Here is a 20,932-nt window from a genome sequence, read left to right as displayed (position 1 = left end):
GACTGACAGTGCATCTCAGTGTTTCATTAGCACACCTCRAATTATTTGGCCAAGGTCATTAAGGAATGGAATTGCCCCAGGACTGGTCTTTGAACAGCTCCATTAATTGTCTTCACTCAGCCCAGTAGTTCTCTTTACTGAAACTTCTTGTCATCATCMCATTAGCCAGCTCCTTCCCTGATTAACAGTCATTCAGCTACTCCTTTTCCAGCCTAACTAACAATTTTGTGGTTGGCACCRTGTCTGAAGTCACTTATTTCCTAATAGGTGAGAGTTACCATATTACCCTCATATAAAAATATCTATTCTCTTGGCATAGAAAAGCACCAGTCTGCTCTGATGTGGATCTGCCTTTGGTGCCTTGTTGCACTTGACAGTTTCCTTTCTTTTTTACTGTATTGTTCCTTCCAGTGTTTGATCCAAATACCACATGCCATAGAGATCAGACTAACAGGCCTGTAGCTGACTCTAGCACTTCTGCTACTCTCCTTAAATTAAAAAGAATTGATCGTTTAAAACCTTGATTTGAGCCTGCCATTTAAAGTTCCAGTTCCTTCAGAATTTGAGTAGCGGGCTTCTCCATCCTGATGATGTCCCCACTGTGTTCAGATTTTTGCTCCTATTTCAGTAGTGTTCATTTCCATTTCTGTATTCTCAATCCCACAGGCCTTGATGCCTTCAACTGTATGTCAAAGTCCTCTAAATWGAGTTCTGGGATGAGGTTTTGTTTTACTTTGGAGGCCAGACAAACCTATCTCCAGTCTGGAGCCTCTTCCCACCACCAAAAGCCCTCCTGAATTCTCCTTTCTTCATCYTCTTTTTTGTGTATTGGGCAGAAGAACTACATTTTAAAATAGTTTTAATTTTCCTTTCTCTTTCTCAGCTTATTTTTTTTCTCACTTTAATGCTTCACACCCATTAGTACCTGCAAGATGAGGCTTAATTTAAGCAGAATGAGTTTAGGTTCACTTTCTCTTAAAGGATCTAAGCTAATCAAAGCACCTACCAGCTCTCCYCTAGTGTCCTTATCCCTTATCAGTGCTACTTTCCAGGTAGAATCAACATCTAGTGGCTCGATTCACCCTTRCCAGAAGGCCAACACATGGCTTTTGCTTAATTTAAGTTCCACTTAAATATTTTATCTCCCAATTTACTGTTTAAGTGGGTCTGTAGTGGCACATAGACCTTGCTTGCTAATCTCTATCTTAGATTTATCATCACACACAGACAGCAAATCTACCGTTACGGTCGGAGTGACTGAAGAAGGTGACTGCTTCACTTTAAAAGCGTAACAAAAGGAGTAATGACAGGTTTTTCTTTTCCTTGCCTCACAGTCAGATGTGCTTCTCTGAACACTATAGTGGTCAACTCAGATAAATATTTGTCGCAATTTATCTAAAAGTGAGATGATTATTATTACTATCATTTTGCTATAGCAGTTAAAATATTTCCAGTCAGGATTTAGACTGCAAAAGATCCAAATCACAGACTTCAGGTCATGTGGCAAGAAAGTTGTTCCTACAGAGAGGATGAAATGATTTCACCAGATAGGGAAATCTCTTTTTATCTCTACTGTGTAAGCTGTTCACTAGCTAGCCAAATTAATTTTCAAGTGCTATCAGGAAAAGTTACCTCTTGGATGGCATGTTGAAACACAGGCACATTAAGTGAGCTTTTCATTTCTTTTTTAAATTTGCTCATTTGTGATATTCTGAAATGTCATTTAAAGTCCTCGCTGAGACCAGGAAAAGAAGAGATCAGAAGGTTAGCACAGACCAGGAAGTTACCTGAGCATTTAGGTGTGATTTAACACAGATTTGACTGCAGAGTCTAGTTCATTCTTGCTTTTTTCCAGATCACTTCATGCGTAACTAGTCATGCTAGAAAATATAATTAAACAAAAAATGCCTATCCAGGGACACACAGGTCTGAGCCATGGTGACATGGTACCTTTCCTACTTTGAGACAAAACTGTTCTGCATTAAAGGTAATATAGTTGGCAATGTAGTATCACCTTGGGTATAAGTCATTGAACTTTCCTACCTATATCTAGCATTATCTTTAATATATGTTATTTTTATTTGAGTTGTTTGAAAGAGGCTGCCCAAAGTCAGTCTTCCTATTGTGTTTATACCAACCAAYCATGGATTGATAGTTGCATGTTTAAGTCATTTCTGTGGAGACAGTTCCTTGAGGATACAGAACTCCCTACGTACCTAGTGAAGGACTGTGCTTTTGCAGTCACAGCCAGTCTCAGAGGTTCAGAGGGCAGTGGTCTTCGTCTGGTCAGGACTGAAGTAAAGGATCTAAACAAAAGTCCTTGTTCCGAGCTGGGGCGATGGCTGCTCGGGGTGCAGGCGGTGGGGGAGCCGAGCTCTGCCTCCCCAGCGTACGGTCCCTGTGGGGTGGGAGGGAGGCTGGCCTTGGCATCTCCGTTCATTGACCCAAGGTGCTGCCCTGAGGAGACCCTGCCGGGCTGTTGCTGGAGAAGGACGATGGCCAGAGGCACCTGCCTTTCAGCACGTGCGTGAAATGCTCGGGGCAGAGTCCTGCATGCCTGAGACAACTGAGTCCCTTTCTGGATATGACCCAGACACAACTACATATTTCAGATAACAACCGAATCTTATCTGTCAAGAACAGGCAAAAGACAGAGCAGGGGAAAGGGCGGAGAGAGAAAGAGAGAGAAAATAAAAGATCCCTCATGGTCTGCAGATCKAAGTAAGACAGCAAGTTGGCTTGCAGGCAGGAACAAGATAACCTGAAAATCATAAAGGCACCACAAAGCTGCTTATTGCTAGTCACCGTACAAAGGTGGCTTATGTTTATATTAACACTTAAGGTAGCTGTCCTTCGACTGGAGGCTTGCATGGTGGCTGGGCATTAGTTTGAAGGTGCAGGTGGTGAGGCATGTGCAGGTGCATTTCTTCAAGTGGCACACAAGTGGCATCACAGACAGGCCTGGGAAGGGGCTCCAGGTCTTCCCGGTGGGATGGAGAAGGCTGGCTGCAGCCTCGCGCCGTCCCTGAGAGCGCGRGTGCAGCTGCAGCCGCCGGTCCGCTGCCAGGCTGTCCCCGCTGAGTCAGCTGTCGGCGGGACAGCGAGGGTATCGCAGCCCCATGCCTCGGTGGAGCCCTTCGTGCACGGCAGTGAACRTGCCTGCAGGAACGCGGTGAGGAAGAGCGGGCGCTTGCGATGTGCTCGGAGGCATTTGGATTGAAGACAACAGCTAACTGTCTGCAGAGCGCTAGGGTTATCGTAATAAATAACTTAATGTAGCATGAAGATCASGATGATCACGACCCGCCTCTCAGGGAAAACCGAGACTTGCTGTAGCACTCCAGTGTGTTTTGGGCTTTCGCTGCTAAGTTTCAAAATCGTTCCCTTTTGTCCTTTGCTTGCGTACATTCGTGCAATCCTGTTGCTGGGTGTGCTCTGTTCTGGGCAAACGTTTGCCTAGCAGAGAAACCAGATCCCACTTTGGAGGAGGCTGGAGCAAGCTGGCGAGCGCGTTAGTTTGCAGAAAGGGGAGCCCGCTGTCTTCAGAGGGCGGCGAAAGCAGTAACTGCTCTGTTATTCTGCATCTATTGATCTGCCTGAGTCTGACGCTCCCGGCGGCGGCGAGTGACCCTCCCTTCTCCAGCAGGAGCCTGACATGCTGCTCCCTCGCTCCTCCTCCTCCACCTCCTGCTCCTGGATTCCTCAAGTTACTGAGAGAAATAAGGTAGCGGAGGGTATCGCAAACGAACCGTGACAGCTTGCAGTGCACACCCACCTTCCCCGGTGACATTCCCGCTGCCTAGGACTCCCACCCTGCCATCCTGAATGAAGCTGGTTGCCTTTTCAGCAAGCCTGCCAGGATGGGCCAGTGCTGCTGCAAGCTTTATTACTGCCTTCAGTGCCTGGACAAGACGGTACTTTGCCTCTTTTTATCCTTCGGCGAAAGGGCAGAGAGATAGCCGTTGCAGTGATTAAATCTGGGCTCCTTCCTCTAGCTAATGTAGGTAATGTGGGTGCAGCCTGGGGTGGTGGAGAGGGGAGTGATGTTCCTATTATTTATAGTGTGCTGAATTCTCATTCACCAGGAGCAAATCTAACCATTCCTTTCACACACACTGCAGTGCCTTACATAATTTTATCCTGCAGTCTAAATGTAAGAGTTGGATTTTTGTGAAACAATAAGGGACTACTGAGATGTTCTGTAGTAACAGCCAGCTTGATTTCTTCTTTTGTGTTTCATACATTTTTAATAACAGACTTGTGGAGCACAAGTCATAAAGGATCCCTGCATGGAGTTTTGAAGTTTGAAGAGAGGTTTTTCRGGCTCTAACTATCCTAAGGTTTTACCTCTCTGTTGTTCCTCCTTCCTGAGGTATTGCAAATCTGATCTARCAGTAAAGCAAGGTGAAACCGCATGTTTTCTTATGTCATGTTGAATCTAAAAGAAGCAAATTCCCAGATACCAAAATGGGTTTTGTAACAAATGTCAGTGCAGAGGTAAGGACTGCAGCTACAGGTAGCTGGAGATGAGCATGTGGGAGAGAAATTGTATGACAATTTCRACACATAACTTTTCATGCTATTCTTTTGGACATTTGCCTGGGTTTTAAGTACGTGCAGAAGAGGGAGAGAATGAACATATGCATTTAATTTTYGTAATAGAAAATATTTTGGCAGAAACACATGGTCGTGCAGTATATTTCATTAGAGTTTGGCTTTTTAAAAGATTYGTATACTAGATCTAGTGAAAAGTTGACAGTGTCTCCCACTTACCTAATAATATGTTCAAATATAGCTTGAGGTATGCAGCTAACCAGGTTAAGGAAAATGTATGGCTTAATATAAAACTTGTTAAAATGCAGTCCCTGGAGGATATCTAGGTGATCRGTTCTACTTGTAAACTTTAACCTAAAGAGAGTTACAGGGGAGGATTATCTGCTATCCAGCATGACTGAAACAGCAGTGTTGAAACACTCCTTTTTGGAAGGAAGGCTATAGATCATTTTGMACATCGGCTGCAACGAGATTCAGCTATTGGTTCTACAAGTATCATCTGAAATATTCATTGGTGCAAGAGAACTCCCAATGAGTATGTTTTCCCTTCCAGAGCTAATATAAGGCCTTGCCCCAGGGAACGCTGAATAAAGCACAGCAGTGACTAAGCACCATTTGCAGGTCAATTTCTTTTTTAAAACATTTTGGAAGSCCTGGATACAGAAAAGCTCTTTTGAAAGAATAGATTCAATAATAAGTGCCACAGAGCATCTGTGCGCAGTGCGTATTTTTAGGAGATACTGTAGAGAACTGGGCAATGCTCATGGAAACACTGTACCTATGCCTGGAACCCAGAATATAACKTACTGCAAGTATGCTGATTGGCAGGGAGGAGAGATGTGTCAGCCAGGAAGGCAACACCAGGGTCCCGTATTTAATTCCTAGCTCCAGTTGACTTCCTATGTTGATCTGGACAATTTTCTGACCCTCTCAGCCTCATCTGACCCATTTGTGAAGTCAACCTACTATTGTTTGCCTATGGTTGCCTATTGTATTGCCTAAATCTGAGGTTTAATTAATTAGTCTTTCTAATGAATTAATATCTCTTAGGTGGTTTGCAGTTCTCCAAGGAGAGGTACTCTAAGGCAAACTTGAGCTCTGCCTCCTCACCTCACAACTATTCCTGGTCCAAAGTAAAATCTTGACCTGTCTCCCTGATGATGTCTCCTTGAGGAAGTCTAGCTGTCAGCAGAAGCTCGAGTCTTCCCCCTTCCCCCAAGCCTTGCTTGCTGCTTCCCTTTTTAATTCATTTAGACAACAGCAGCATCTTKTCCTTCCTCAGGCCTGTATTGCATGACATCTTTTACCAAGTTATTTTTCCAGGTCCTCACCCTTAGTTATATCGAATCCTGTGGTTTTTCTCTGAACCGCCTCACTAAATTATATTCCCTGATACTTAACTGGATGAGTTCCTCCTTCCTTCCCACCTCTCTGCCTACCCACCTGAGTACCTGCCAGTTTTCCTGGAGCTATTTGAATGTTGCACCAATACAAGTCATATCCCAGCCTATCCTCAGGGATTTTTGATTTGAATCAGGAATGTGTAAGTGCTGTTTTTCAGTGACTGTTTTACTTGCTGAAATATAGTCCATCATTGAGTCCTTTGTGGGAGAAGTATTGGGAGGTCTGTTTATAAAGCCAGTAATAAGAGGAAGAGTTGTTACTACCTCTTTTATTCAACAGAGTAGTAGTTTAACTACACAACAAACTTATCTTTCTGCCTATTCTATTTCTTTTTTCTGTTTGAGGAGATGGGAAATCATATTTCAGATACAAACCTTAACCATTGTGTTGTGTAGGACAGGCATAAGGAAGAAGGTTTCCTTCATCTCTGTCATGAGTACCATTTTATTTCATTAAAGTAAAATTAGTTTGAAGTATGAAAAATACTTCAATATCAGAGTCATTTCTTGGGATGCAGCCAATGGAAGACCCTTCTCRTAGGTCTTCCAAGCAATATTTAAATCCATCATTCATTAAAAATACCTGAAAAGGAAATGCAACATTCTGCTTTATACAAAATACACCATCTTAATTTCACATTTTGATAGGAAAAAGACTAATTCCAAATCCAGTCAAAGCAGTTTTTCTCTCTTGCATTTAACTACCACTCTGAAAAATTTGTACAATCTTCTTATAGTGTCTATGACCCCGTCACCCTCTGGAAAGAGCTGTGTCACTACTATGGCAGCTGATCCTTTTTAAACCTAAGTTGAATTTGGCCCTCAGTCAGTCTCAGTGGCTTCATTCCAGCTGGTGGCCTAACAAAGGGAGGCCAAAGCTCCTTTGAGATGTTGAACCTATTAGGCACAAAACTGTTGTGAGGCTCTTTCTGCCTCCTCAGTCTTCTATTTCAAATACTTTATTGTTATAAATAATAATGAAGATCGATTAGTTGAGTAGGATGTTAATTTTGTTTTTTACACTTTTTTTTTGGCAGACTTTTCCTTGTGTACTTGTGAATTTTCTAATTATTTTGATGTTTTGACATTGGACCTATATGAGTCTCAGCACTGGACTTGATAGCTTTACATTTTCTCGTCAGATCTGGTTTTGCTCTACCGTAATGTTTGGTTTACTAAGCACTGGCATTCCCAATTTCCTGATTGTACTTGTATTGAAATGCTGGTTATGTGTAGGATCACGCTGATGGTAACAAGGAGAGAGGCTCTTTCATATCCTATTAGTGTCATACGTACTCTGGTCCCAGGAATATGTGCAGTCCAAACCTGCAATGTTACACTGACAAAGCAGGTTATGGTAATAGGACATGTCAGGGATTTGAAAGTTCACTGCACATCCAGGAGACCGTGAGGCTGATATGATGATTAGCTGAAACTACACCTTGACGCTCTCTCATAAGAGGAAACCAAGGACAAATCTTTACAGCCATCAGGGAAAGGTTCTCAAATCAAGAAYTCTGGATCAAGAGTGCCAGGAAGACTTAAGACACTGGATTTTTGTGGACTTGTTCTGAGAAACAACCCCCTGCTGAAGAGGGACTACTTCAAAACTTGGCACCAAGTGCAGTCCTCACAGATCTGACCTCCCAGGAAACCTGAACACAAGGCCCAGAAGAGCACTTAGGGAGCTCTGACTAAAATAAAATACAGTAGAAGAAATATTGGCAGGGAAGACATGTGACTGCAAAGGCACGTGAGCTGGGCCAGCTCCAGCTGCTTGAAGCAGTCCCAGAGGCTGTCCACAAGATGGGGCATGCATTATCCGAGATAACATAAATATCAAAAAGCAGGTGGTAATAATTCTTATGAGGYAGTACGTAATTACCTGGGGTTCAAAATTTTAACAAGATTTTTTTGTTGTTTTTAGGATGCCATTTTTTAACTTGGTTTTCATTTTCTTCATGCCGGTAGAATGACAACAATCTCATTGAGTTCTGCYTGTCTGTGGGTGTTGGTGATGATTTATACTGAGCTCCCTTGCTTTAAATAGATTTTGTTTCAAACAGTGGGAGCTGGTGAAATGAGTGGGTGCTTCMCATCTGTGAGCACCATATCCAGTATATCCCTGTGCAGATGCCTTCAAGGGTACCAATCCTGGCAATCTGTCTCGAGCACTTCCTAAAATGGCTCCACAGAGTTAATCAGACTGCATGGGCAGATGCAGTGGTACGCTCCAAAAAGGGAAACCTTGGCTGTAGTAAGACTGCTGTTTTGGGAGTCCCTGTGAAGGACTCTTTTTTGTAACGTATCAACCTATTTTACATGGATCATTTTATTTTTTCRTATTTTTTTACTAGAAAACAAAACAATCCCCCCCCCCCCGAACTTCATGTTGTTCTGTGCTTAATGCATTCTGGTCAGGCCTAGGGACCCCGCAGCTGTATGCTAGTCGGCAGGGTTTGGGCTGTTTGGAGAAGCCCAGCTTTACATGCCCAGCTTCTTCTCCTGATGCAGTAAGAAGGCCAACGGCATGGCCTGGTTCTCCTCTGGCATCAGAGGCTCTCGGATCAGCTCAGCTAGTCCTTCAGTTTACAGCAAAATTTGTTAGAAAGCATATTCCTTGGAATTGGTGGAAATCATTCCAAAAGGACAATGCAGTACAGATTATTACTTCAGATTCCAGATGTTTTTAATTTCCTTGTATTATTAAAAATAAAGCAGTTCTGTAATAYCTAATCAAAGAGATTATTAACTTTTTAATAAAACTACAAAGTTGCTATGAGGATTAGGGGGCACAGCAAAGACTCTGCATTTACCGTTCAAAGGTAGGCGTCTRTAGCCCAGAGGCAAAGGGAGTGAAAAGAGGAACGCTGAAATAAACGTGCGTTTCAGTCACCTGAGAGATATCTATTCATTGTCTTAGAGAGAGAGAAAATTTAGAAATCTTTAGGAAAGTGTCATTACTGCATTACTGCATGGACTCAGCTTGTCTGACCCTGTACCCTGTAGCTGAAATGAGTAAATACCATGCTTCCCTTTACACAAACATGCCAAAATAAATAAATAAATATATATAGAGAGAGTTTATATATATATACMTATATATATGTATAAAAACTAGTACTGCACAGTTCAAGGCTGCTATAGGGCATAGAATGGCATAGTTCAAGGGTCCGTTGTCCAAATGACCACAGGGTCACCACTTGCCCAGCTGACACGTTGCTAAGAAAAATAGTATTACATGTGTGCAGTTCATGTGGGCAGGGACTTTAAAAATAAACTAAGAGCRCACACATACACAGAGATGCATATATTACCCTTTTTCTTTACATCCAAGGTAGTACAATCTCAAGATGATAGTGTTGTGTCATGGGGAGAAACAGCAAGTGTCAGGGGCAGAGCGTGCACCAGCAGAAAGCCAGTGGGAAGGAGATGCATTCTGTGAGTCAGCAAAGGAACTGGGAATACAATGGGAGGTCTTCTGTTCATTTTATTATGCCATTCTGTCCTTCAAAAAAGGATTTTTTTTCTAWTTTTTTTTTGCTTTGCTGTATTTTTCATTCCTCAGAGATGAAAATTAAATAAAGGAAAAATAAACAAAACCATTAGTCTCTGTAATCATTTTTTTTTTGACATTCATTTTGTTAAGACAGAACTAATTTGCTATCCCATCTACCAACTATCCTGCTGCAGAACTAATCCTTTCTGTGCCCTAGATTTTTATTAGCCTTGCTTGCTTATTACTGAAAGATTTACTTTCTAGGATTCCTTTTAATTCCATTTGCTACTACACTGCCTTTTCTCTTGAAAATGATTTTTCTGTAGCATCATTTAAAGATTCTGTGTCTTTTGTAACTGGAAGCATATTTATAGCAGCCTGGTCTACTTTTCCTAATCATTGGTGACCCAGTGCAGGCCCAGCAGGATACCTTCCTTTTTGTCTTCTTCCTAATGTGATTCAGGATACATTCCAGTTTAAAATGGTTTTATGCTTGTAGCATTTGTACTGGAACTTACTGAACTAAACCAAACTCCTATATATTTCCCCAAGTCTTTAATTTTTCAGTTTGCTCAGTGTTTATGAAATACCTGCTGTCAAAGTCCTTGCATTTTAGTAATGACACTTTAGTATTGTTAACATAAATATGCTTTATTTTTCCTTTGTTCAGTTCATCTGTTTTAATTCCTTAAGTATTTTATGTTTCTTTTGAGAGAGTTGAAAGAAGGGAGCTCTTGTCCTTTACAGACAAATTAGAATACCAGAATAAATGTCGAAATATAGGCAGAAGCATCAGACCATCGGTGGTGTCTATATCGGTAGAGTAGGCCCACCACATAGAGAATGGTGTAAGTACAGTAACCTACACTGTCCTGCTTGAATGTATGAGTACGTCACTATCTTTAGAGGTGGTTAAATGCAGACAAATGCACAGATGAAACTATTTTAACAGAATTAATAATACTACATGCAGTTCTCCCGTAAATGGTGCGCAGACTGAACACAAAATGATGCAGAAATACAAATGTCTTTTTAGACATGTGAGAGTAGCAGTGTATTCTGTGCTGTCCTGTGCACGTGGGTTTGTGTATCTGCATCCATACAGATATTTGTTGCCAGTAAGTGCTGGCTCCTAAGCTTGATTTGAAAGTTGAATGAGTTCATTATAATTCCCTTTCCCTCCTCCTCCCAAAAATAAAAACGATCTGAGCAATCAATCTAATCTGCTTTACCAAATGAACATGTGAAAGTGCTTTTCTGGGATAAACCTGGGCACTATACATATTTCTCTCTCTTTTTTCTCTAAACAGAATGAAAGTGCCCTTGTGAAAGAAAAGGAGTTGTCAGTGGAGCTTGCAAACATCAGGGATGAAGTGGGTAAGTAGCACAAGCCAAGCAACAACAAAAGTGCTCTCTCCTCTTATCCAGAAGCCACTATTCCCTGTGATGTGATCCTGGGGCATCCACATCGACATAAAGTATCTTCAGAAGCGTGGTGGCAAGGAGGGTTGTGGCCTTGCAGGGAACAATAATTTTCCCTCTTTGCTGTTGCGGAGACAAGTTTGTCCCCGTACACAGTAGAACTAATTGTGCATCGTCTTTACTAGACGAATTTTTCTGCATACCTCTGTAGCCTCTGTTCTCAAAGACCATCCACACGTGCTGCTACCACTAAGGAGAAAACAGTTGGACAAGCAGTAGGCATTTTACAGTGCCCTAGGAGCACAGCACTTATGTGCTTGCTCACGTGTTTTACAGCTCAGCTACAAAATGACAGACCCCAAGATCAAAACAGGCTTATTAGTATCTCTGAAGGCTTTATTTATCTCAGGGCAAACAGATGGTGAGCAAGAGGGAGGAAGGKCCCTGGTTGGTGGACTAGGTGCACCTCCCAGCTTTGCCTACATGGSGGACCCCAGGCACAGGGTCCCATGTGTTGTGCCATGGGGCAGGAAGGAGACTGGGCCAGCTTGGGTCAGGCCCTGTGCCCATGCAGAACACGAACACTGCCCCAGGGAGAGTGGGGGGGCACGGGGGCCTGCAGGGGCTGGCGGTGGTGGTTGGGGGACTGAAAGCCTGCGTGGCTTGTGTGTGCCAGAGCTAATGGGTGGCAGTGAGACCTAGGGTATCAAGCACACTTCATAGCAAGATCATGTATTAACCCTCCCTGTGACAGACCCTTTTGGGGGAGTTGTGCCCATTTCCAAAAGGATGCTGCAACAGCAGCAAAACAGCATTTCCAGTTACTCTCAGGTGTCTATCTTCATCCACGCTCTGCATTTGCACCATGCTTGCAGAGGGGCTGCTGTGGCTGATGCATTCCCTAGGCAGGGCACATCTGAAGATCTCTTCTCTCCCTTGAATACTCATTCCTTATYTGCAAGGCCTACCTATTTCTAGCAGGCTGGATTGCTTATTTTCTCCAGCGGGTGTACAGCTGGGAGCAGAGGGCTTATCTGCTCTGGTGYATTTACAAGCAGTGGTGACATGTGAAGGAAAGAGCAGTGCAGTGCYGAAGACTGTGAGCTCTGCCGCCACTTGCACCGGTTTGTACAGCTGAAATGAGTACAGAGCAGTGGAGCTTTTGCTGGAGAACTTTACCACTGGTATAATTTACTGCCCATTTTGGGTCACAGAGCAGCATGTTCAGTAACATGAAATCAAGTTCTCCATGCACYCCCTGCCCTTGCCGTTGCAGTCTACCTTGCATGTGTTCATTCCAGACACACAGGTAGAAGGACTCCTGTTACGGCTTTTGTAGTAGCAGYCCCAAAAAGTCACGTGCAGAGCAGCTTACAAGACCGATCCTGACCTCTCGGTATCATATCTGTGGCAAATGGCTGAGCTCTGACCCTGCAGGCTTTGCCAACTGGCTCTTGTCACTGAGTAGAGGGCCCAGTGCCTGGGGGAGTGCTGCAGGCTTGTGCAGCCCCTCTGCAGTGCCCTGTCTTTGATGGCCTTAGGGAGCACCRGGCAGCATAGCAGCTGCAAGGCTGAGAACCAGAGCCCTTGAGGGGTCCTCTCCTAGTGCTTGGGGGTGCTGTTCGGAGACCTTCTTTCCGTTCCGGTGTGTTTCATTCAGTGCAGCTATGCACAGGTATTACTGTTGCTCACTGGTTGTTTTTATAAAATTTGTATGTATTTTAAGCAAACAGAAAACCTACGCAGAGACAGTCCAGGGGAGGCCTGAGGCAATATCATGGAACTCATACTTTCACATTTTTTTCTTTATTAAAAATACTTGCAGGAAAATTTTGGGGGGGTTGTTTTTTTTTTGTGGGGGGTGTGTTTAAAAGAAATATTAGCAGAATATTCTCTAGTTATAGACAAAAAAATGAATATAAACAGGTAGTGCAGTCTGGTAGGATGACAAAAAAATTGTCAGCAGGCTACTTTCTGATATATATCAGAAATATTTCTGCCCAGAACAGTTGTGGAGTCTCCATCCTTGGAGATATTCAAGAGWGATCTGGACACAATCCTGGGCAATGTACCCTAGGTGTTGCCTTTTGTCCTGCCTCTGGGCATCACTGAAAAGAGTCCAGCCCTATCCTCTTGACAMCCTCSCTTAAGGTATTTGTAGACATTGATAAGATACCCTCTCAGTCTTCTCTTCTCCAGGCTAAAGAGCAGCTTTTCCTCATATGAGAGATGCTCCAGTCCCCTAATCATCTTTGTAGCCCTACACTGKACTCTGTCCTGTAGCTTCATGTCTCTCTTGTCCTGGGGAGCCCAGAACTGGACCCACCACTCCAGATGAGGCCTCATGAGGGCTGAGTAGAAGGGCAGGATCACCTCTCTCAACCTGCTGACAACACTCTTCCTAATGCAGCCCAGGAGACCATTGGCCTTCCTGGCCACAAGAGCACACTGATGGCTCATGGTCAGCTTGTCCACTGGGACTCCCAGGTCCTTCTCTGCAGAGATGCTTTCCAGGTCAGCCCCCAGCCTGTACTGGTGCATGGGGTTATTCCTCCCTACGTGCAAGGACTTGCCCTTGTTGAACCTCCTGAGGTTCCTCTCCACCCAACTCTCCAGCCTGTCCAGGTCTCTCTGAATGGCAGCACAGCCCTCAGGTGTATCAGCCACGCCTCCCTGCTTGGTATCATCATCAAACTTGCTGAGGCATTCTGTTATGAGAGACAGTGTCAAAAGCCTTGCTGAAGTCAAGGTACACAACATCCACTGCTCTCCTCTCATCTACCCAACCAGTCATGCCATCAGAGAAGRCTATCAAATTGGTTAAGATGATTTCCCCTTGGTGAATCCATGCTGGCTACTCCTGATCACCTTCTTTTCCTCCATATGTCTGGAGATGACATCCAGAATGAGCTGTTCCATCACTTCTCCAGGGATTAAGGAGAGGCTGACTGGCCTGAAGTTTCCTGGGTCCTCCTTCTTGCCCTTTTTGAAGACTGGAGTGACATTAGCTTTCTTCCAGTCCTCAGGCACCTCTCYWGTTCTCCATGACTTTTCTAATGTGATGGAGGGTAGCCTAGCAGTAACATCCACCAGCTCCCTCAGTACTCGTGGGTGCATCCCATCAGGGCCCATGGATCTGCAGGTGTCAAGTTTGCTTAAAAGATCTCTAACCTGATCCTTCTGATCAAAGGAAAGTCTTTCTTTATCCAGACTTTGTTTCTTGTCTCTAGGCTCTGGGATTCCTGAGGGTTTCCCTTAGCAGTGAAGAAAGAAGCAAAGGCAGCTTTCAGTAACTCTGCCTCTCTGTATCCTTTGTCACCAGGGCCTCCACCCCATTCAGCAGCAGACCCACATTTCCCCTAGTCCTCCTTTTGCTGCTGATRTATTTGAAGAAGCCCTTCTTGTTGTCCTTGACATCCCTTGCCAGAKTTAATTCCAAATGGGTCTTACCCTTCCTTGTCACATCCCTGCCTAACCCGACAGCATTCCTACATTCCTCCCAAGTGGCCTGTCRCTTTTTCCACATTCTGTGTACTTTCTTCTTCTGCTTGAGTTTTGCCAGGAGATTCTCACTCAGCCRTGCAGATGCAAATCCCCTTTGCTGGACTTCTTACTCATAGGGATGCACTGCTCTTGAGCTTGAAGGAAGTGATGTTTGAATATTAACCATCTCATGGACCCCCCTCCTTCCTTCTAGGGTTCTAACCCCTAGGATTGCTCCAAGTGTATTCCTGAAGAGGCCAAAGTTTGCTCTCCTGAAGTGCAGGATTGCAATCCTACTTACTGCCCTACTTTCTCCACACAGGAAAAGCAGTTTCTTGCAAAGTTTCTTTTGATAGAAAATATAAAATTAAATTTTGTGCAACAACCAGCGTTTTAAATCTCTGAGCAAGGTGAAATGACAGATGTGAAGTGCATGACCGTGGTTCTTGTCAGTGAGGATCTTTGCTGTCTCTAAAGCAATGATGCAAAGCCAGGACTGTGGGTGCTCAAGGAGATGTGTAACCCATCTGTGCAATGGGAGGGTTATTTTAGTGTCATTATCAGACGGATGTATGTTGTATAGTAATGTATATATTCTACCAAGTTTTATACAAATATAGAATGAAAAAATCTTGTATTTGACAACAGCAATTAAAGATAAAAAATCAGGGAAAATATGCAGAGCTTAACAATTCTTATTTATTTTGATGAAAATCAAGTTGTAGTTCTGACTTGTCTCAGTCACTTTGAGAATTAGTTTCTCATTAATTTAAAATTAACCAGTCCAGTTAAACAGCATGGGTGTTGGTTAGAAATTCCTGATTTCTCACGTGTAAATTCACTGTGTTAGACTTTCACTGATACAAATGCCTGGATGAATCAGTAAAACAAGGCTGGACTAGCTGGGGCTGATACAGGTATTTGGTCCAACGTTCAGGTGTTTAGACAATAGCTCTAATTCAGAATTATGATTTAGGGACTGAATGTGTCTGRTGTTGGAAGCATGTAGCTTTCCCTTACTTCAACAGAAACTAACTGCAGGATTCCTGGATACAAAGCAATAAAGCAGTTATGTATAATCCACTGATCAGAAGTTGGAATGTATTTTTAAAGAAATCTGTTTGGGAAATAAATCACTGCTAAAGCAATGTCAGTGATGAAGCTTGTGTGTGAAGATCCGTCTCACATGACTTCAGGTAGCTTAGAGTTGGATATCTGGTCTGTGCTGGACCTCTTGGCTCCCCATCTAGTCAGTGAAGAGAGCAACATGAGTTGAGGGTGGCACAGATAGGGTGAGTAGATGTCCAGCAGTGGTGGTCTGATCATATTCAGAGACTGCTCTCCCAATGGACTATGAGTGGAATCAGATTGCTAGTTTASAAGATAAGAATGTCCTACTAAGACTTTAAATGTCCACATGTGAGCTGGGTGTCAAAGCTCCCGTTTCAGGCAACAGAGATTTARGTCGGAGTTCAGTTACCTAAACATAGGTGCCTAGTGCCACTGGGGACACCCCAGGGAACCTGAGCCATCCACACACGGCTGACAGGCGAAACACATGCAGTGRAGACCCACACCCTCTGGAGCCAGGCAGGGTCACCTCAGATAACCTGGACTACCTTTATTTGGACAACTGACTCACAGCTGGTGAAGTCTAAAGCACTGTGCAGTTCACGCTAGCGTGTTCAGCTGCATTCGGTCAGCAGGGCCTCCCACTGGCCGCTTTTCCACTGCCTATGCTGGGCTTGGAGGCACCTCTGCAATGCTGGTTTATGTGGTGTCTGAATCTATACTTGAATCTCACCCAGAGGGTTTGATTTAGTTGCCAGCACATAGTGGCATGAGGGAAGCCTTTTTCCAAAACGTCTACAGGASACTTAAAAATATACCAGGAAACCATGAGAAGCACATATCTGTGTGCAGTGGCAGCCTCAAAGCAYACCCTAGCACGTCTCAAATCGCACTAGTCACCAGTCCACAGGCAACCAAATCCAGGGCTATCCATCCTCTCACCTAAAACTAGGTGGAGTGAAACCTGCCTGTTTCGGGAAGGCGCCTGTGAGTGAAGGCAAATGAACTACTGCTCCTCAGCTGAGTAGCAGGAACACACTGCATGTGTACCCCAGCACAGCTGTGAAGTAACACACCTCAGCTGAAACCAGCACGCAGTGGAATTGGAGAGTGCTTCTTCCTTCCCAACCCTGAGGAGGAATGTGTGCTGCGCAGCTCTATAAATGCTGAGGGAATTGTTATTTTATAAAATAAGACTTGCTCATATATTTTGCCAGAAATACCAAGGATAGTAAAAACATTACAAGCAATCATTTTACACTGAAGATGCCCATTTTTATTAATTGTAAATATACACACTTTTCTGTTGCAACACCAATATTACTGCAATAAAGAGGGACCCAGTGCTGGCAGGTTTTGAGCACCTTCTGTTTTCCATTAAATTAGTGGAAATTAAAAGTCAAAATCATCCATTCCTTTGTCAGTGACGTGAACCGGGTAGAGAGGAGGTATGGAGATGCAAAAATACCTAGATAAATGGAAGGCAATCAGATACTGAGTTTAGTATTTAGACTATCTGAATCAACAAAAGTTTGAAAGCTTGTGTGCCAGCTTCTTCTGGATATGCCTTTCAGGTGGCACAGTCCTTCATTTAATGAAAACCTTGTCCCGGTAAGGAGAGACTTAACCTGAACAAGTGCTCTATGATGTGTCTGTGAATCTATGGCTGGTGGTCAGAAATAAGAGCAGAGGCTGCACAGTTCATGATCATTTTCAAACAAGGAGTCCATTTCTCATGTCAGAAGCGGGTGATCCATGTAACAGCCGGCAGTGACACTTGTCCCCAGCTCCCATAAGAGTAACTACACTGAGGATAAAATACCAGGGCCCACAAAGCTGGGCTGCGGCTGGTTTCGTGCAGGAGGGTCAATCCATTAGTGACATTTCACTTTCCCTCACCTTCTCAACCTGGCTTGAAATGGGTTTGATCATGTCTGATGCACAGTCATTCAGAGGTCTCTCAGACCGGGAAATCAGGGCAGCTCAGAGCTGGGGGAGTAGGGATGCAGTGTCAGCCACTCTCATTTAACCTAGCGCAGGCTGTCATGGCAGGAAATGCCATCTTATGTCAGAGTTATTTCCAGTGTACAAGCAGCAACGGAGATATCTACAGAAAAAGAAAAAAAACAAATAAAAGCCCATCTTAACTCTGTTCAATAGCAGTTGATAGCAGTTATGCTTTGTTTCCCCATAACTGGCTATGGAAACCTGTTGTTGCTGCTAAGTTTTTACTGGTGTTTTGCATTCCTTTTGGGCTTTCAGTGACTGTCATGTCCCACCTGCCTTCCTGTGTACCTGCACTACATGCTCTATATGTTCTCAGGCTCTGAACATTAAAAAGAAACATGCAACCATCTCCAGTGCAGGGGTTTGGGGCTGTGTTTAGATGACCAAGAAAGGTACCCAGTATGGACACAGGAGTCTGCTGTGGTCTCAGTATTTGGGGAAACACTGAGCCATTCAGAGCGCTCATACCCCTAGGACTGCCAGACCTGTGCTCCTGGCTGAGCCAGCAGGCACATCACTGCAGCTAGGTGATTTCACCTCCCAGCTGAGATATGGCCCATGTTCTTAGTGAGTGAGGAAAGTAACTTTGCTAAATAAGTGTCTGATCCAACATAAGAGAGTCTCAGACAGCTCTGAGTGATGACCAGCAAGCTCATTCATTGCTAGAAAAAGTGAGGATGAGATAGTAAGATACAGTATATAAGCTTGAAAATGTTGAATGTTCCCTGTTCTACTCCTCCTTCACTTCACACACTTTTATGCAGGCCACCATGAAACTCCTCTATATGAATGTAAAATGTTTTATATTTTATTTTACCTAACCTGGAGCTAATCTGTCTACTTACCTAGTTTACTTAAGCTCCATCTGTAGYATGTAATGCCACTGCCTAATAGGTCAGATTCTAACTTGGTATAAATCAACAGCTCTATTAATTTCTTCCAGCTGAGAGTCTAGCACATTTTATCCATGTTTTTTGTGCAGCAGCTGTTGCAAGAATAACTAAATTTTGGTCTTATGCCATTTACYCCATGTCAATATTGCATTTATATAACTTTTTTAGTAATTGTTTTTTGGCACAAGAGAAACTCAGTGTTACAGTATCCACATCAGCAAAATTCAGTGTTTAACAGGAAAATTCAGTGTCTTCTAGCAAAATTAACAATTCTTCTGTTCAGTTCTCTGCAGTCAGGGCTCTGCTGGAAGCAATTTAGTCTGGTTCAGCAGAACCACCTGCTGAAGCCATAGCTGGTTAAAAACTGACTCCAGCAAGACAGACTCTCCAGAGCGTTACCTGCTTGTAAAGGGGGTGATGGAACCACAGACCTTGTATGTGGCTGCATAGGTGTCTCCTCCTGCTGTTCCTGTCCCAGTAGACTCAGATGCAACGTCCCACCTCCTGTYTAAGGAGAGATTCAGTTTCCTCCCCACCTCAATCCTTGGCTTCATTTCCCTGGGTCTAGGAGACAGTGGTGGGGAGCTGATTAGAAGTGTTTTGTATTCAGCACAGGGCAAATGTCCTGGGCAGTGGCCTCATTATCTGCCTCCATTAGTGGTTTGGGGTATGTGAGGAATACAGTTCCCTTGCCTTCCTCTTCCTTTCTCTGTGCACCTGCGCTTGGGTTGATTTGAAAGACTTGAATACTTTTGTGTTCCAGGTTATGGATGTTTGTGTTTCAGACTGACTTTCTTTTAGTTAGAACATGTCATTTCATTGCCCAGCTCTGTGTGTTGGGTAATCTCACTGGAGAGGTTGTAGATGGACAGGTTGCATTACAGCTCTAATTTAAAGCCTGAGTAGGTTTCAATTCTACTGAAACCAGAGCTACAAGCTTTATGCCCAGTGCTCCAGCTCTGCCATGGCTTTACGTGGCAAGGGAAACCGTGCAGGACATGGTGCTTACAATCACTCAATAGCCAAAACAGAAGAGAGAGTTTAGAGCTAGAATGCAAATCATCAAGAGAAAAGAAATTTCTGCTAATGACCATATAAATTCCAGGGGGTCCCATTCAGGTACAAGGCAGGTGGGAAAGCTTTCCATGTGCTGTTGCTGTGGCTGCAGGCTCACTAGTCCAGCCTCACTTTCTCTCTTTCCATAAGGAGCGGAAACGGGCATGAAAGGGGCACTGAGTCCATTTTAGTGTTTCAGAAAACATCCATGTTAGAGCAAGTCWGCGTTAGATATCTGTCCAGACATACTGAAGAAGTCTGGATATTGCTATCCAATAGATGTGCAAGCATAGAGCTTGAAACAAAATGAGAAATAGCTTTGTGAGTGAAGGGAGGGTTAGTTTGGGTGCCTAAGCTACCTGGTGTGGATACACCTAACATGAAATGAGATCACAGTGGTAGGTAACTTCTGTGACAAATTGATACTATTCTGAAAAAAAATAAATTCAGTCTGATGATACAGAACAAGAGTCAGGAAAGCACATTTTTTCCACRTGCAATAAGCAAACATAACATGTCAGGCATAGGATGAATGTGCTTTTGAAATATTCAGGAGTTACTTACCCRGAGAAGCAGCTGCTTCCAGTTCTCTAATTTACATAATTGCACAGGTCTATGAGTGGCATGTGCAATTTGAAAGGCAAAGGAAAGATGAGTTATTGAGATAGACGGTAAATTCAAAAGTTTGGCATTTTTCTAAGCCTTCTATGAGTCTAAATCAGAAGGAAGATGTAACAGTGCCATTAAAAACACGTCTCTTCTTTTTCCAATGTGTCATTCTGAATATAATTGTCATGATGATTTTAATGATTTCTTACCTGATATATCTTCAAAAACAAGCAAATTCAATCCCTAAGTGCAGTATGGTTGACTTTCCCAACTTGTATCAGGCCTTCGATATCTGAATTGATTGCAGCAGTTTTTCAGCAAAGTAGAGGGATGAGGAGCTGTCTGTAAAACTGTAGTACTGAGACCCAGGAAATGATATAGGGTAGGAATCAAATAAGGTAACAGGTTGAACATCATTGATGCAATAAAACTGTTGGAGTTGTAACTCCTAAAACAAATTCTAAACATACTTGTGAAGTTGATGACATAGTCACTGGGTTAGTTCACAGGAATAAAAAATTCACAGCTGCTGATTGCCTTCGGGATCAGCCTTTATTCTGAGTCCCTGAAGCACACAATATAGTGGTTTGAATGTAAAAATATTTTAAGCAAGTATGCATTGGTGGATTCAAGATATTCTCCTCTATGGAGCTGGTGCAAGAGTCTAATCTGTGGGGTGAGAAGCCTCTAATGGATGGAAAATGGATACATGAGGTTTATGCCCTTTTCCCAGCCAAGTGGCTGATCACTCCCCTTGCATAATAACATGTGATAGGAYGCACCTCAAGAGCCCATGTATCTTCTGCGTTTCTGGCATGTAACTGGAAGTGCTTGTATTGCCAAGGACCTGGCTTGAGAGAAGGAGATAATGAAAATCTTTTATCTCAGATGAAAAGCTTTGTGTCAAGTGACTGTTTCTAATACCCAAGACAAAG

The 20,932-nt window shown here is 43.4% G+C and overlaps 1 protein-coding gene across 2 annotated transcripts in view; it reads left to right on the top strand.

Moving 5' to 3' along the window:
- Positions 1-20,932, top strand: part of MTUS2 (microtubule associated scaffold protein 2) — a 323,283-nt gene that overhangs the window by 275,121 nt on the left and 27,230 nt on the right. For both annotated transcript variants that reach the window (XR_014897855.1, XM_085321758.1), the window contains exon 9: positions 10,767-10,833. Coding sequence is in view for 1 of the 2 variants with exons in the window: in XM_085321758.1 (XP_085177884.1) it covers positions 10,767-10,833 (67 nt within the window). In the remaining variant the exon portion in view is untranslated. The remainder of the gene's footprint in view (positions 1-10,766; positions 10,834-20,932) is intronic.

This window comes from Rhea americana, unplaced genomic scaffold (genome assembly GCF_003343005.1).
Source record: "Rhea americana isolate MKP2758 unplaced genomic scaffold, rheAme1 scaffold_71, whole genome shotgun sequence".
Lineage (NCBI taxonomy): Eukaryota > Metazoa > Chordata > Aves > Rheiformes > Rheidae > Rhea > Rhea americana.
This window is presented reverse-complemented; position numbering and strand designations above follow the sequence as displayed.